This window comes from Mytilus californianus, unplaced genomic scaffold, assembly GCF_021869535.1.
Source record: "Mytilus californianus isolate M0D057914Y unplaced genomic scaffold, xbMytCali1.0.p SCAF_3, whole genome shotgun sequence".
Classification (NCBI taxonomy): domain Eukaryota; kingdom Metazoa; phylum Mollusca; class Bivalvia; order Mytilida; family Mytilidae; genus Mytilus; species Mytilus californianus.
The window spans coordinates 102,929,157-102,941,890 of record NW_026262679.1 but is presented as its reverse complement, the minus strand read 5'-3'; the positions used below and the strand labels follow the sequence as shown (position 1 = coordinate 102,941,890).

Here is a 12,734-nt window from a genome sequence, read left to right as displayed (position 1 = left end):
GCACTCTCAATTTTGGTAACCATGCAACAAATCGTTCAACGGGGATATTCAAGTGGACAGATGCAAAACAAAATTCGGATTCTGTCTAACATTCACAGTGACTCAAAATTCCAGTCCTTCATCGCGGTCGGTTTACTTTACGAATCTGATCTGGCCTGTGTACGATGATATTGTCAGCAAGCAAATAGATAAACTAAATGCTCAAAAAGGATAAAGGAATGACAGTATTTCCTCTAAAATGTTAAAATGGGCAAAACCTATAATTATCAGTTCTATTGAAACACTGACCAATAAGAGTTTTAAAGCTTCAGTATTTCCAGAAAAGCTAAAGGTCACCAAGGTTAGACACTATCTCAGAAAAAATGAAATGCTCAACAAAGCCAATTATCGTCAGTTAGTGTTGCCAAGTTTTTTTCTAAATATTACGAACGTGCTATATTTGATCAACTAGCTGTGTTTTTTTTATTAACATTTTAACCCCCTTTTATCAGCATTAAGGTCAAATTGCCCTCCTGAAAGTAATCGCGTATTGGAGAAGGCACTGGACGATAAGAAATTTGTCGCAGCAATATGGATGGACTTATCTAAGGCATTCGACTGTTTGCCGCATGAGTTATTAGTATCGAAATGAAAACTTATGGTTTATAAAATTATTACAGAGCTACTTACAAAACAGAAATAGGGTGTAAAGATTGATAATATTAGTGTAATTTTGAATTATGCGCAAAAGTGTTCTGCAAGGTTCTGCACTAGAACCTATGCTTTTTAAATTTTTATTTAATGTTTTGGTGTAATTGACAATAGTATTATATATAATTAGGCTGATGACAACACCTTATCCTATTCCGATCTGGAAATACAAAAAAGGTATTAAAAACTTAGAAAGTGTAAGTCTCAAAATGCTGGACTGGTTTAATGAAAGGTAACCCAGATATGTTCCAAGATAAAACAAACCTCTTAATCGTGATATTGTTTTTAACCTTAAGGGAAATAGATTCGAGTTGGAAAATAATATCTACCGCTACTGGGAGTTTCACTATATTACAGGTTAAATTGTGATAAACATATATCTGAGATTTTTAAGAAGGCCTCTGTTCTTAAACGTATTGGTACAGATATCTGAATAAACTTGGTCGTTTAACAAGTTATTATTCTTTTATATTTCGTATAATCTGAATCACTACCCAGTCACCTGACATTTTGGCAGTAAACAATACAGTTAAGATGGAAAATAATCCAGAAGATAGCCTTGATATTTGTTTATGAAGATTATAATAGCTTATAAAAGAAGATCTTTTACATATGTCAAAAAATCCGTCTCTTAAAGTCACCGCGGCAAAGATTACGAGCCATAGCTGTAGAATTTTTTTTAAAGATAATAAACAAAAAGGGTCCATCATATTAACATGATTTGATTAATGTTAAAAATCAAAATCTAAATTTATTGTAACATGGAATGATACTCCATGCCAATCGCAGGCAATGCCTATTGTTTTGTTTTAAATGTGCATGTTTAATATACATGTTTTGTTTAAAATAAAACGATATAATAGCTCAATAGATTAATGTTCCCTGTATACTGTCATTGGTTTATGAAAAATGTTTTTGAAATTGAACTTAAACTTTCTTTAGGGAGCTACCGTTTGATTTTTATGGGGTCTAGGATGAAATTTGAAAAAAAAAAAATAGGCAAGACAGGAGTTTTGAGTAAAAAAAAAGGCAGGATGAGACACTTTGCAAAAAAAAAAAGGCGGGATGACAATTTATGTAAAAAAAAGTCAGGATAAACTAAAAAAAAAAGGCAGGACCGAAAAGAGTGAAAAATAAACAGACAGGACAGAGATTACAAATAAAAAAAATGCAGGACAGAATTTTTCATCCTAGACACTTAGACACTTAGACAACTTTCTGTTGAGGTCAAGCGGAACAAAACAAAGGTCACCAGCAATGAGCTGAGGGAAAACAGTTTGGAAAGTGGACATTTTAAAATGTTGATAGTTGAAGAAGCAATTTTTAAAAGAAAAATTAAAGTCATTAAAAATGCTTTGTTTGATGTGTTATCGATGGTTTAAACATGTTTCTATGAAAAGTTTTATGCACAATACATTGTTTGCACAAAGAAGTATTGATAGCTTCAACTGGGTTGGAAAGTTGTGTAATTTTAGAACTTATCCGGATAGGAATACATAGCGATAAGGTGTATTGTAGTTAGTCATATTTGCTTTTCGTCTGTCATATTTGTTTTTTCGTTAATTGTTTTGTTATAAATTACGCCGTTAGTTTTCTCATTTTATTTGTTTCATATTTTCATGTCGGGACCTTTTAGGCTTTTATAGCCGACTATACGGTATTGGTTTTCTCATTGTAGAAGGACATACGATTGCCTATAATTGCTTACATGCACTTCATTTGAACTTTGGTGGATAGTTGTCTCATTGGCAATCATACCACATCTTATTTTTATATTAAATCATTAATATTTCTCCCCAAATTTTTCATATCAAATTAACTCTATGCTGTTCCCCCATTTCATGAGATCAGTTTTGTATATATTAACTAGGCACGTGCTTTGTTCAGATAACCTTTTCTTTTAATAAGTGAGCAACCATCAAGGAGGGGGTATGGTTTTTTGTCTGAGTCAGAAAAAGGTATGGGGAAAATCTGGATTCAGAATATTTTGTTTTGTCATCTGCTTGACCACAATATTTTTTATCATCAAATTGGGGATCAGAATATTTTTTTAGGAAAAAATCATAACCCCCCTACTTGAAGTTAAATGGTCGTTGATACTTCTTTGGGACCCGTGTCCTTTCATTTCCTTGGGTTCATGTTGAATCACTTCCGCAGTCAACCAATGAACTGACAATATGTTGGCAACAAGCAGAATATTCCGACTTTGTACACAATATTCTTTTCAATGTGTCAAAAGAAATGCATTTCATTGTTCATCAGTTCGAAGCGCAAAGGTTGCCGTGGTAAGTACTTTCAATTTAATCGATTTCTGTGTGTATAGTTCATTGTTTATCTTAAGCATGGAGGGCAATTTTTCATGTTGAATATGATCAGATAGCTTTCTCAAAAAGAAAATTTTATCGGGACGAGGCTGTATAAAATCCGGAACGCACGAGAATTCTTTCTCTTCGTTTGTATTAGTTTATATTACCACTATACAAATCCTTGATATTACAAAATAATTTGCTACAGGTATCTTTGAATGAATGCTTTATTTTGCAACAGGATATATTGAAGTTCGTTTTCAAGAACAAAAGTATTCAATATTGTTGTAATTTGTTCATTTGCAAATACTTCATGTATATTGAAGAAGAGAAAAAAACCTATTTGTTTACCATAATTGAGTTACGCCGGTTCTACAAAGGGGTCGATCGGGGCAAATGCGTTCAATATGAACTTACATTTGAAAAGAGGATTATTAGAGAAAGTCAGAAATGACAGGGTGGGAATAATTCTAAGAGAGAATATAGTTAACAACAATATAGCTACCTCAAACATTAACAAAACTAAAATGAATAAATATTATACATTGTAAAAATCTACACTACATACAGTTTGTAAAAAAGAATATTTTAATGAATTATTTTTTTTTATTCATTTAATATTCTGTATATTTTCAAACTATCAACAGTTTCAACATTTTTTTATATACATGTGGTAAACATTCTATAATATTGTGCCTGTATAATGGAAAGTTTTCTTCACAAAATTTGAAAAATTTCTCAAAACGAATAAGTTTCTATTATTTGACGACCTCAAAGAATATTTTGCAGAGTTAGCACATGTATAGTAAAGATGGTGTTGACGTTAGCATGACACACTCCTTCACAGAGTTAGCACATGTATAGTAAAGATGGTGTTGACGTTAGCATGACACACTCCTTCACAGAGTTAGCACATGTATAGTAAATATGGTGTTGAAGTTAGCATGACACACTCCTTCACAGAGTTAGCACATGTATAGTGAAGATGGTGTTGAAGTTAGCATGACACACTCCTTCACAGAGTTAGCACATGTAGAGTGAAGATGGTGTTGAAGTTAGCATGACACACTCCTTCACAGAGTTAGCACATGTATAGTGAAGATGGTGTTGAAGTTAGCATGACACACTCCTTCACAGAGTTAGCACATGTATAGTGAAGATGGTGTTGAAGTTAGCATGACACACTCCTTCACATAGTTAGCACATGTATAGTAAAGATGGTGTTGAAGTTAGCATGACACACTCCTTCACAGAGTTAGCACATGTATAGTAAAGATGGTGTTGAAGTTAGCTTGTCACACTCCTTCACAGATAGTTAAAGAACGTATGTCGATGTATCTAGCTGTCTTTGATGTTAGATTAAATATGTCAATAACAGTGTTTTGGTGTTAAGTTTTTTGGGCTTTGTATGGAGTGGATTTTAAATTAATTACACTCTGATTTGTATTATATGTTTCAGGATATTATCCGAATGGGAAATTTTCAATTAATGAAACACCTATTGTCAGAATATTGTCCTGATGTGGAGTATACACGAATGCCACCCGATAGTATTATCTTGTTCAAGTATTGTTCAGATGAGGATTATTATTTAATATCACACCGACGATGTTATCTTTTTTAAGGTATTGTCCGGATGTGGAGTATACACTATTGCCACCCCTATTGTGTAATCTTTTTCAGGTATTGTCCAGATGTTGAGTATGCACTATTGCCACCCCTATAATGTGATCATTTTCAGGTATTGTCCGGATGTGGAGTATACACTAATGCCACCCCGATAGTGTTATCTTTTTCAGGTATTGTTTGGATGTGGAGTTTACACTAAAGCCACCCATATGGTGTTATCGTTTTCAGGTATTGTCCGGATGTGGAGTTTACACTAATGCCACCCCGATGGTGTTATCTTTTTCAGGTATTGTCCGGATGTGGAGTATACACTAATGCCACCCCGATGGTGTTATCTTTTTTAAGTATTGTCCGGATGTGGACTATACACTAATGCCACCCGGATGGTGTTATCTTTTTCAGATATTGTCCGGATGTGGAGTATACACTATTGCCACACCTATGGGGTTGTCGTCTTCAGGTATTGTTCGGATGTGGAGTATACACTAATGCCACCCCTATGGTGTTACTCTTTTTCAGGTATTGTTCGGATGTGGCGTATACACTAATGCCACCCCGATGGTGTTATGTTTTTCAGGTATTGTTCGGATGTTGAGTTTACACTAAAGCCATCCGTATGGTGTTATCTTTTTAAGGTATTGTTCGGATGTGGAGTATACACTAATGCCACCTCGATGGTGTTATCGTTTTCAGGTATTTTTCGGATGTGGAATATACACTTATGCCACCCCTATGGTGTTATCTTTTTAAGGTTTTGTTCGGATGTGGGGTATACACGACTAATGCCACCCCAATTGTGTTATTTTTCAGGTATTGTCCGGATGTGGAGTATACACTAATGCCACCCCGATTGTGTTATCTTTTCAGGTATTGTCCGGATGTGGAGTATATGATGGAACAGAAGTACACGAGGCCTCAGCGTAAGATAATGTTAAGTTACATTAATATAATATTCGACCCATCATTCACGATAGAATCATTTTACAAATTACACGTTATGTAACGTATAAATTTGATACTGGTGCATCTTTGGCTGGATCCAAAATAAGAATATTAAATGTTGAATTAATTATTTTGATCCATTAAAATGTCCCGAGTCTTTTTTTTTTAATAATCACTCACCACAGTGAGTTTAATATATTTTCTCATGTAAGACATAATCTAATTTTACTTATATTCATAATGTTATCTAGATCTAATATCTATTAGTATCTACCAGGTGTTAGTAACGTGGTTTAACCGTTAAGGTTGGCCACAGTAACCCTAGCCTTGGATTTTGACCAACTTCATCTTCACGCGGTACGAGCACTATGATTGGACCCAAGGCTACAGTAACGAGGACATCTACTAAGATTGATAAATATTTATTATTACCGGCATTTATATTAAGTTTTATTGATATATAATTCAAAACAAAAAAGAATTATACGTCTGTTGGTGACATTTTGATTCTGTTGTTCACCCTGTGTGCTTTACTAAGCCCTGATATTCTTAATAATCTGCTGTCCAAATCTTCATTTAACCAAATGTTGAGATTAAAAAAACAAATAATATGGCCTAAATTTCCAAAGTTCACCAAGAAAAAAAATCTTCTCGGTCCAAAGTTTGTATCAATCCATCATGAAATAGAAATTCATTTTTTTTTTTATATAATATAAAGTGAAACTGTTCTAATATAAATTGTGTTGTTAGTCTAGATCTAAAGTATATGTTCATGCATCCAAATCATTAATTTAATCCAAATTGCTTTCAGCAATGCACTGTTCAATTTAGGCAGTATGACTATCTCGATTTTCCAGTTTAAATATGCCATCAGTTCCAGAAGTATCTATATAAGGTGATACTGTAGGGCCTTGTCCTTTCTTGAAAATCAAAATCACACTTTATGAATTTGATGTGGCCGAATCGCTTTCCCGGATTAACCTTCAACAGGAACGTTCATACCCAAAATTTGAGATCCAAATACACACGTGATGATTTTTATGACCAAAAACGACCTAAGAATAATAGTCAAATACACCTAAGGTCAACTTTGCGTGAGGAAGTTCAACTTGGATCCTTAGTTTTTAATAATTTACAATTTATCAATATTTACATCTATAAGATGCCAGCATTTGACAAGCTTGAAAGCCTAATTAATCTTACACATTTTTTGTACAGATACATTCATTAACTAAAAAATATTTGCAATATCGTACAAAATGATTTTATAAACGAAGTAAGGGATGTATATCATAATAAATCAACCCTGGTATATATAGATTTATTATTGTTTGTTAAACTTAATTTAATATGGGTGGACTCAATTGTTGCAATATCGGTTGACATGAGTTGTTCTTATATTCCCTTTTCCGAAAGCCATTGAAAATGCTGATAAAAATTGCAGATGGTCCAAGAAATATTGTGTAATATAGCATATAATATGTGTGTTTTAGTTCCTATTATTTTAACAATTTATTAAAATGTATGTGAAGTGATATAAACATAGGTATGCCCGTCTGAGAAAATGTATAAATATTTAGATGCCAATTATTATGTTAATTGTACGCACATCCTAAAATACCACAAGGACAGAGCAGTATAGATAACTGGGCTTCTTCCGTCCGGAAGAAAGAACAACGTTGAACACGGCGCTTGGCACGGGATGTGGAAATACACTTTCGCGACCGGTTTCTTGAGGTTTAATTGTATAATGCAAGACACGTGTTGAGAAAATGCTAAATAATGTTCAACTGAGCATTTTCAACACTTAAATGAATTATTCACTCGATAGTATAAGAAGCTGCTATAACACAATACCAGTGAAGTATATGTTTCTTAATTTAACCAAGTTATACAAACATCAAAAGTATGAGCAATCTTGTTTAAGGGTGGTAATGATTTGTTTGTGCAATATATTAGAAGTTGATGTCGATCATTATCGGAATGACTTTTCTTCATATGGGTCCAAATTTAAATAATCAGTCGATGATATAGATGTAGTAAATTCGCTCTCTATTAAATGAGATGTAAACGTTTCTGTCTAAGCCAGATATATTTTAATGACCCTCATATGATAGATTTAAACCTTTTTGAATGGTTAAATTTGTTTCAAACTGTTTTTAAAAGTTTGAAAAAAACATTGCTCAGTTTGCATTTCATTTTTCTGTCGGTCTGATGGTTTTTATATTCTATTCCTTTTTACTTTGTGATATTTATTTGTTTGATTTGGAGTATGTTTCTTAGTATGCATACCAATTTTATGACTATACTTTCAGCGGGATTCTATAAAACTTCGATGGCTTTAGTTCTACAAGACACACAGGCTCAAGTTATATTCTGCGTATGCTATTGTAAATATATTAGGTGAATGTAGCATCTTAGTGTGTGATTTTACTTTCAGGATATTAGTTCATCTTAGTAGAAATAAAGCAGACGTATCCATGTTTGCACCGGACATTGAACAAATGCATGCTATCGACCACACGAAAGGAGAACCAATGCCAACAAATAGGTCAGAATTTACAACTGTTTTAAATGAGTCTCAACGAATAGAAGTTTTTTTTACATTAAGAATGCAATCCATATGTAGAAACTGATCTTTGTGTAAGAAATTGCAATTTATAATGATAATAATCGATTTGTCGTAAAGCATATGAAACGAAGCTTGTAACAAACAAAATACAAATTATAACATATATCTATATACAATGAATATTTACTTTCTTCAGTACGTCCTGGATAATACAAACGCATCTGACCTATAACTTTTAATCACATGTCACCATTCTAATTATAACCTCCCTACGTATAACTTACAGGAATGTCTTAGTAGAATCAGCACGTATCGCCAGAGGCAAAGTGCAAGCACTATCAAATCTTACAGCCAATGATTACGATGCAGTCATATTTCCAGGCGGGTTTGGAGCAGCTAAAAATTTGTAAGTTTGGGATATCATAGGCGGATCCAAGGGGGGGCCTGCCCCCCCTTTTGTGGGAAACATTTGGTTGATTATATAGGGAATCACTGAAGCATGACTGGAGCGGGCCCCCTTATACAAAGTTCTGGATCCGCGACTGGATATGATATTTATGGAATTTATCAACCATTGTGAAGTTTATTTATTCTGGTTTTTTCACGTGACTATCACATTTTGCATTAAGCGTGGAAGTATTTTTAAACAATAAACGTTTGCACGAACAAATTGTAAAAATAATGTTAATTTCTTATATAGGTGGGCGGAACCAATAACTCTATATTGTTGGGTTGCTTTTACATAAATTGAAAACATCTGACGGAACGAGGTGAATAGTCTTTCCGTTTAGTTTGATTTCAAAACATCTCGTCATGCGGTAAATAGATAACATGCCACAGCCATAAGAGAAAACAAATAAGTCAGTTATTAGAAGGTAAGTTGATAGACGTGAAAGTGTAAATCCAACTCTGAAATAGGGGTGTGTCGGCTAGAAATTTTATCTTGTAATTCGCTACCTACGAATTCTCAAAATTTATATTGCAATGGGTCTTTAACGTAAGCAAAACTTTACATTCTGACAACACGGGGAGTCGTTTTTAAACATCTTGCAGAGCCATATGAATCCAGCGCTGATCTTACTTCTGGATGGGATATGTCCAGGTGACCATGTATTTCATTGTATAATCGTTTGTTCTATTGATTGAGAAAATAAATAAGGAAATGGTTAAGTATCCATGAAACTAGTTTAACTTAGTCAAGTTTATGTTTTATTTCAATTCATAAATGTTTTTGAATGGAGTCTATTCTGTCCTTCGATGAAAACCGTATAAGACCTCTAGATGTGTTTTTGTTTTGTTGTTTTATATGGATATCTCCTTTCTTTAGTCTGCGTTACCTTGTTTTTACACTAGATCGCCTTTAGTTGTTAAACAAATGTATCACAGGCTGATAATATTCCGGTTTAAAGTCAGAATTTGAATCATAGCGGATGTTCCTTTCCTAATGAGAAATATTAGCATACTTTAATTTTCCCCATTATTAGATTTATTTTGTCATAATGATTCAAATTCTTAATGTCAGACTTCGTCATTTGTACAAACGAGGGAAAGCGGTTTGAACATATGAAGCAACCATGACAAATACTTTTATCATAGTCATACATTAAATTATTACCATTAATTTTTTGTTATGTATGTATCTATACTTTTATTAACAACTGATAGGTCAAATTTTGCCGTTGATGGTGCTAACATGAAAGTAAACAGTGATGTAGGACGTATTATACAAGAATTTCACAAAGGCAACAAACCTATTGGGTAAGTGTATTGACTTTTTTTTTATGTTGACGCAACAATACCTTTGAGAATTTTTTTGTTAAATGAAGCCTATTATTATTTTGATAAAATAAGACTAACAAATCGTGCATATAATTGGAGAGATGAAAAAAAAAATTAAACAAACAACTGTGTGTCGTCATATGCGTTAGTACTAACATTATTTCTTCCAAAAACATACAAAAACTGTCGAAAATGAAAAACCATGTCTTAGAATGATTGCACGAAGTCATGCAAAAGTCGTTAAAGTCGATTGATATTTGCTACTTGACAAAAATGAAGTTTTCGGGTTTTAACTTGTTTGTTTCAAAGATTCTTAGGAGCACATAACTGATATTTAGAAAGCATTAAGATGTTTTGATTTATGCAAAAATGTTACAGGCCCAGTGCCTCTCATTGTCTGTATATCGGGGAAGAGTTCATGCATTCTTTTTTTGTCCGAAAAATCTATAAAAATACATACGTTTTAGCATAAGGAAGTATATTCCTAAAGTTTTAAAACAGTTTCTCTAAATTATTTTTATTAATCATTTAGTATTTTGCTAAGTTATTCATCTAATTTTATCTAAGGCTGTGTTGCATTGCTCCAGTTTTGGCTGCAAAAGTGATTCCCGGATGTGAAGTTACAGTCGGTTCAGATCAAGAAGAAGGAGGCAAGTGGCCATATGCTGGAACAGCCGCGGCTATTGCAACAATGGGGGCATCACATCAGAAGAAAGATGTCACTGTATCCTTTTAAACCTTACTGTGGTTTGAATATGAATGAAAAGAGATGTGTTTTCATTGGTATCTTCTATCAGTTATGAATTTGATGCAGGTCATGTGCTGCTTCCTTTCCGGTTTTTGGAAATCTTTCCAGCATCTTCAGTTCATGTGCTTTGTTTTTCAATCGTTTTTTTATCTGTGTCATAGATAACATTGTTGGTGATGGGAAATGACGCTGTATCGAAAATATTTTCAAATATGGTCTTTAATATATTATTACAATTGCAAATACATTTTCCAAAGTAAACTTGTATATAGTTTCATTCTGGAGTGATGGTCAGCACCAGACAATTGTATATCACTGTTAACTACATTTTCCCTTTCATTGACTTTGGTTTAGTTTGCGTTTAATTTCATAGCACATTCACTATGATTAGAAAAATCATGTAAACTAGTGTTTTGATGTATTACATTGTATGAGTGAAGTTCATCGTCCAGACAAAAGTAAGTTACTGTGACTTACAGTTGCCATTTCAGATAATGGTAAAGTTGAACGTCCGTGTTTATATCGGAAGTTATTAGTGTACCAGGATCAGATAAACCCTTGTGTGAAGTCATCTAGCCAAAAAATGGAAGATGTACTTGAGTTATTTTTTTTAAGTCCACGTTCATATTTCAGTCACTTAATTTATGAAATAGAATTATGTACACTTGTATATTGGTGCATGCATCAAGAAAAAGAAAGTCATTGTAGCTACATTTTACGCTTTATTGACTTTGATAGTCGTATCCAAGTTTATATCTCAGTCCTTTCAAATGATACCATCATGTAAATTTTTGTATCGATCAATCCCGGAATAGAGTCCAACTTCAAGTAAGATGTGTATTACTCTTGTTACAGTCCGTTAGATGAAAAATGTTAAAATAAGGCTTTTTTTATTTGAGATAGATTTGACATGTATGATCTCTGGTAATGATGAGATTTGACATGTATGATCTCTGGTGATGATGAGATTTGACATGTATGATCTCTGGTGATGATGAGATTTGACATGTATGATCTCTGGTGATGATGACAGGTCTTTTATTGTCTTAGCACTATTTTCTTAGAATCACGGTGATCGAGAGCTTGAAAAATTTATAGACACTTTTGTACTGCTAAATACTTTATTTGATTTGATTGTTTGATGATTTTTATTTGCATGTATGTCTCATCCGATCAATTTCGATGAGGCAACACCATAAAAGGGAAAAAAACTCCAAGCATCTAATGATTTTACAAAATTTAGAACTCCTTAACTTAATAACAAGGATGTACATGTAGATCAGAAAAACAAAATCATAACTACACCTGCCTACATGTGTGAAACTGCACTACACGAAATATTTGATGGTATTGGCAAAATGGTTACTGGTGTTTTAAAACTTACCACGTGATGTTGTTATAAGTATTTGACTATAAAACAGTATTGATGTTGAGAACAAAGAATGTGTTTTCTTTTACACCTGTTATTGAAATAAAGTGACTGTAGAACGTGTGGTATTAAATAACAGATTTCTTAACTTTTTTGTTGATTTGTATTTTAACTTGGTGAACTGTTACAGGTTTATATGACTAGCATGGAATTTTGCATTCATTTAGATAAATATCTATTGCATATTATTTTCTTCTTTAAATTCAAGCTGATATATTGTAAGTCAAAACATCGAACAGACTTTATAGTCAAGTAAACGCGTACACTTTTTGAAACTTTTCAAATCTTTACTTCTCCAAAAAATATCCAATAGTTCCTCCTAACATGCTAACCAAAGTCAAACAAGTTTGCCCAGAATTATAGGGTTGTTGTTTTAAAAATAGCCATATGTAGTTTATGGACGCTATACTATTAAATTGTTTTTGTCTGTTTCTATGTTACTTCATATCCACTAAGACACTGTATGACCATTACCTCAGACAACATCAAACAAATGATATTGACAGAGCTAGCTAGCAAAATGGCCATATCTTTACAATCATATACCGTTGTTCAATGAATAAAGGAATTATTCCCGATGACTGCCAGGCTTATGTTTGCGGTTCACCAGTCTAGTGAACCACAAAAGTTACACACGCA

At 33.2% G+C, this 12,734-nt stretch overlaps 1 protein-coding gene across 2 annotated transcripts; it reads left to right on the top strand.

Annotated features, from left to right (window-relative positions):
* Nucleotides 1–2,829: 2,829 nt before the first annotated feature.
* On the top strand, nt 2,830–12,183 carry LOC127735620 (glutamine amidotransferase-like class 1 domain-containing protein 3, mitochondrial). 2 transcript variants are annotated; one of them, XM_052245855.1, is made up of 7 exons: nt 2,830–2,975; nt 5,493–5,545; nt 8,008–8,118; nt 8,426–8,545; nt 9,805–9,897; nt 10,486–10,642; nt 11,932–12,183. In XM_052245855.1, exons 1-7 carry the CDS (start codon nt 2,868–2,870, stop codon nt 12,055–12,057), a joined length of 768 nt encoding a protein of 255 aa, XP_052101815.1. In that variant the 5' UTR covers nt 2,830–2,867; the 3' UTR covers nt 12,058–12,183. The 2 variants fall into 2 exon arrangements, with proteins under 2 accessions (XP_052101815.1, XP_052101814.1); XM_052245854.1 differs by having other exon boundaries at nt 5,436–5,545.
* Nucleotides 12,184–12,734: the final 551 nt, after the last annotated feature.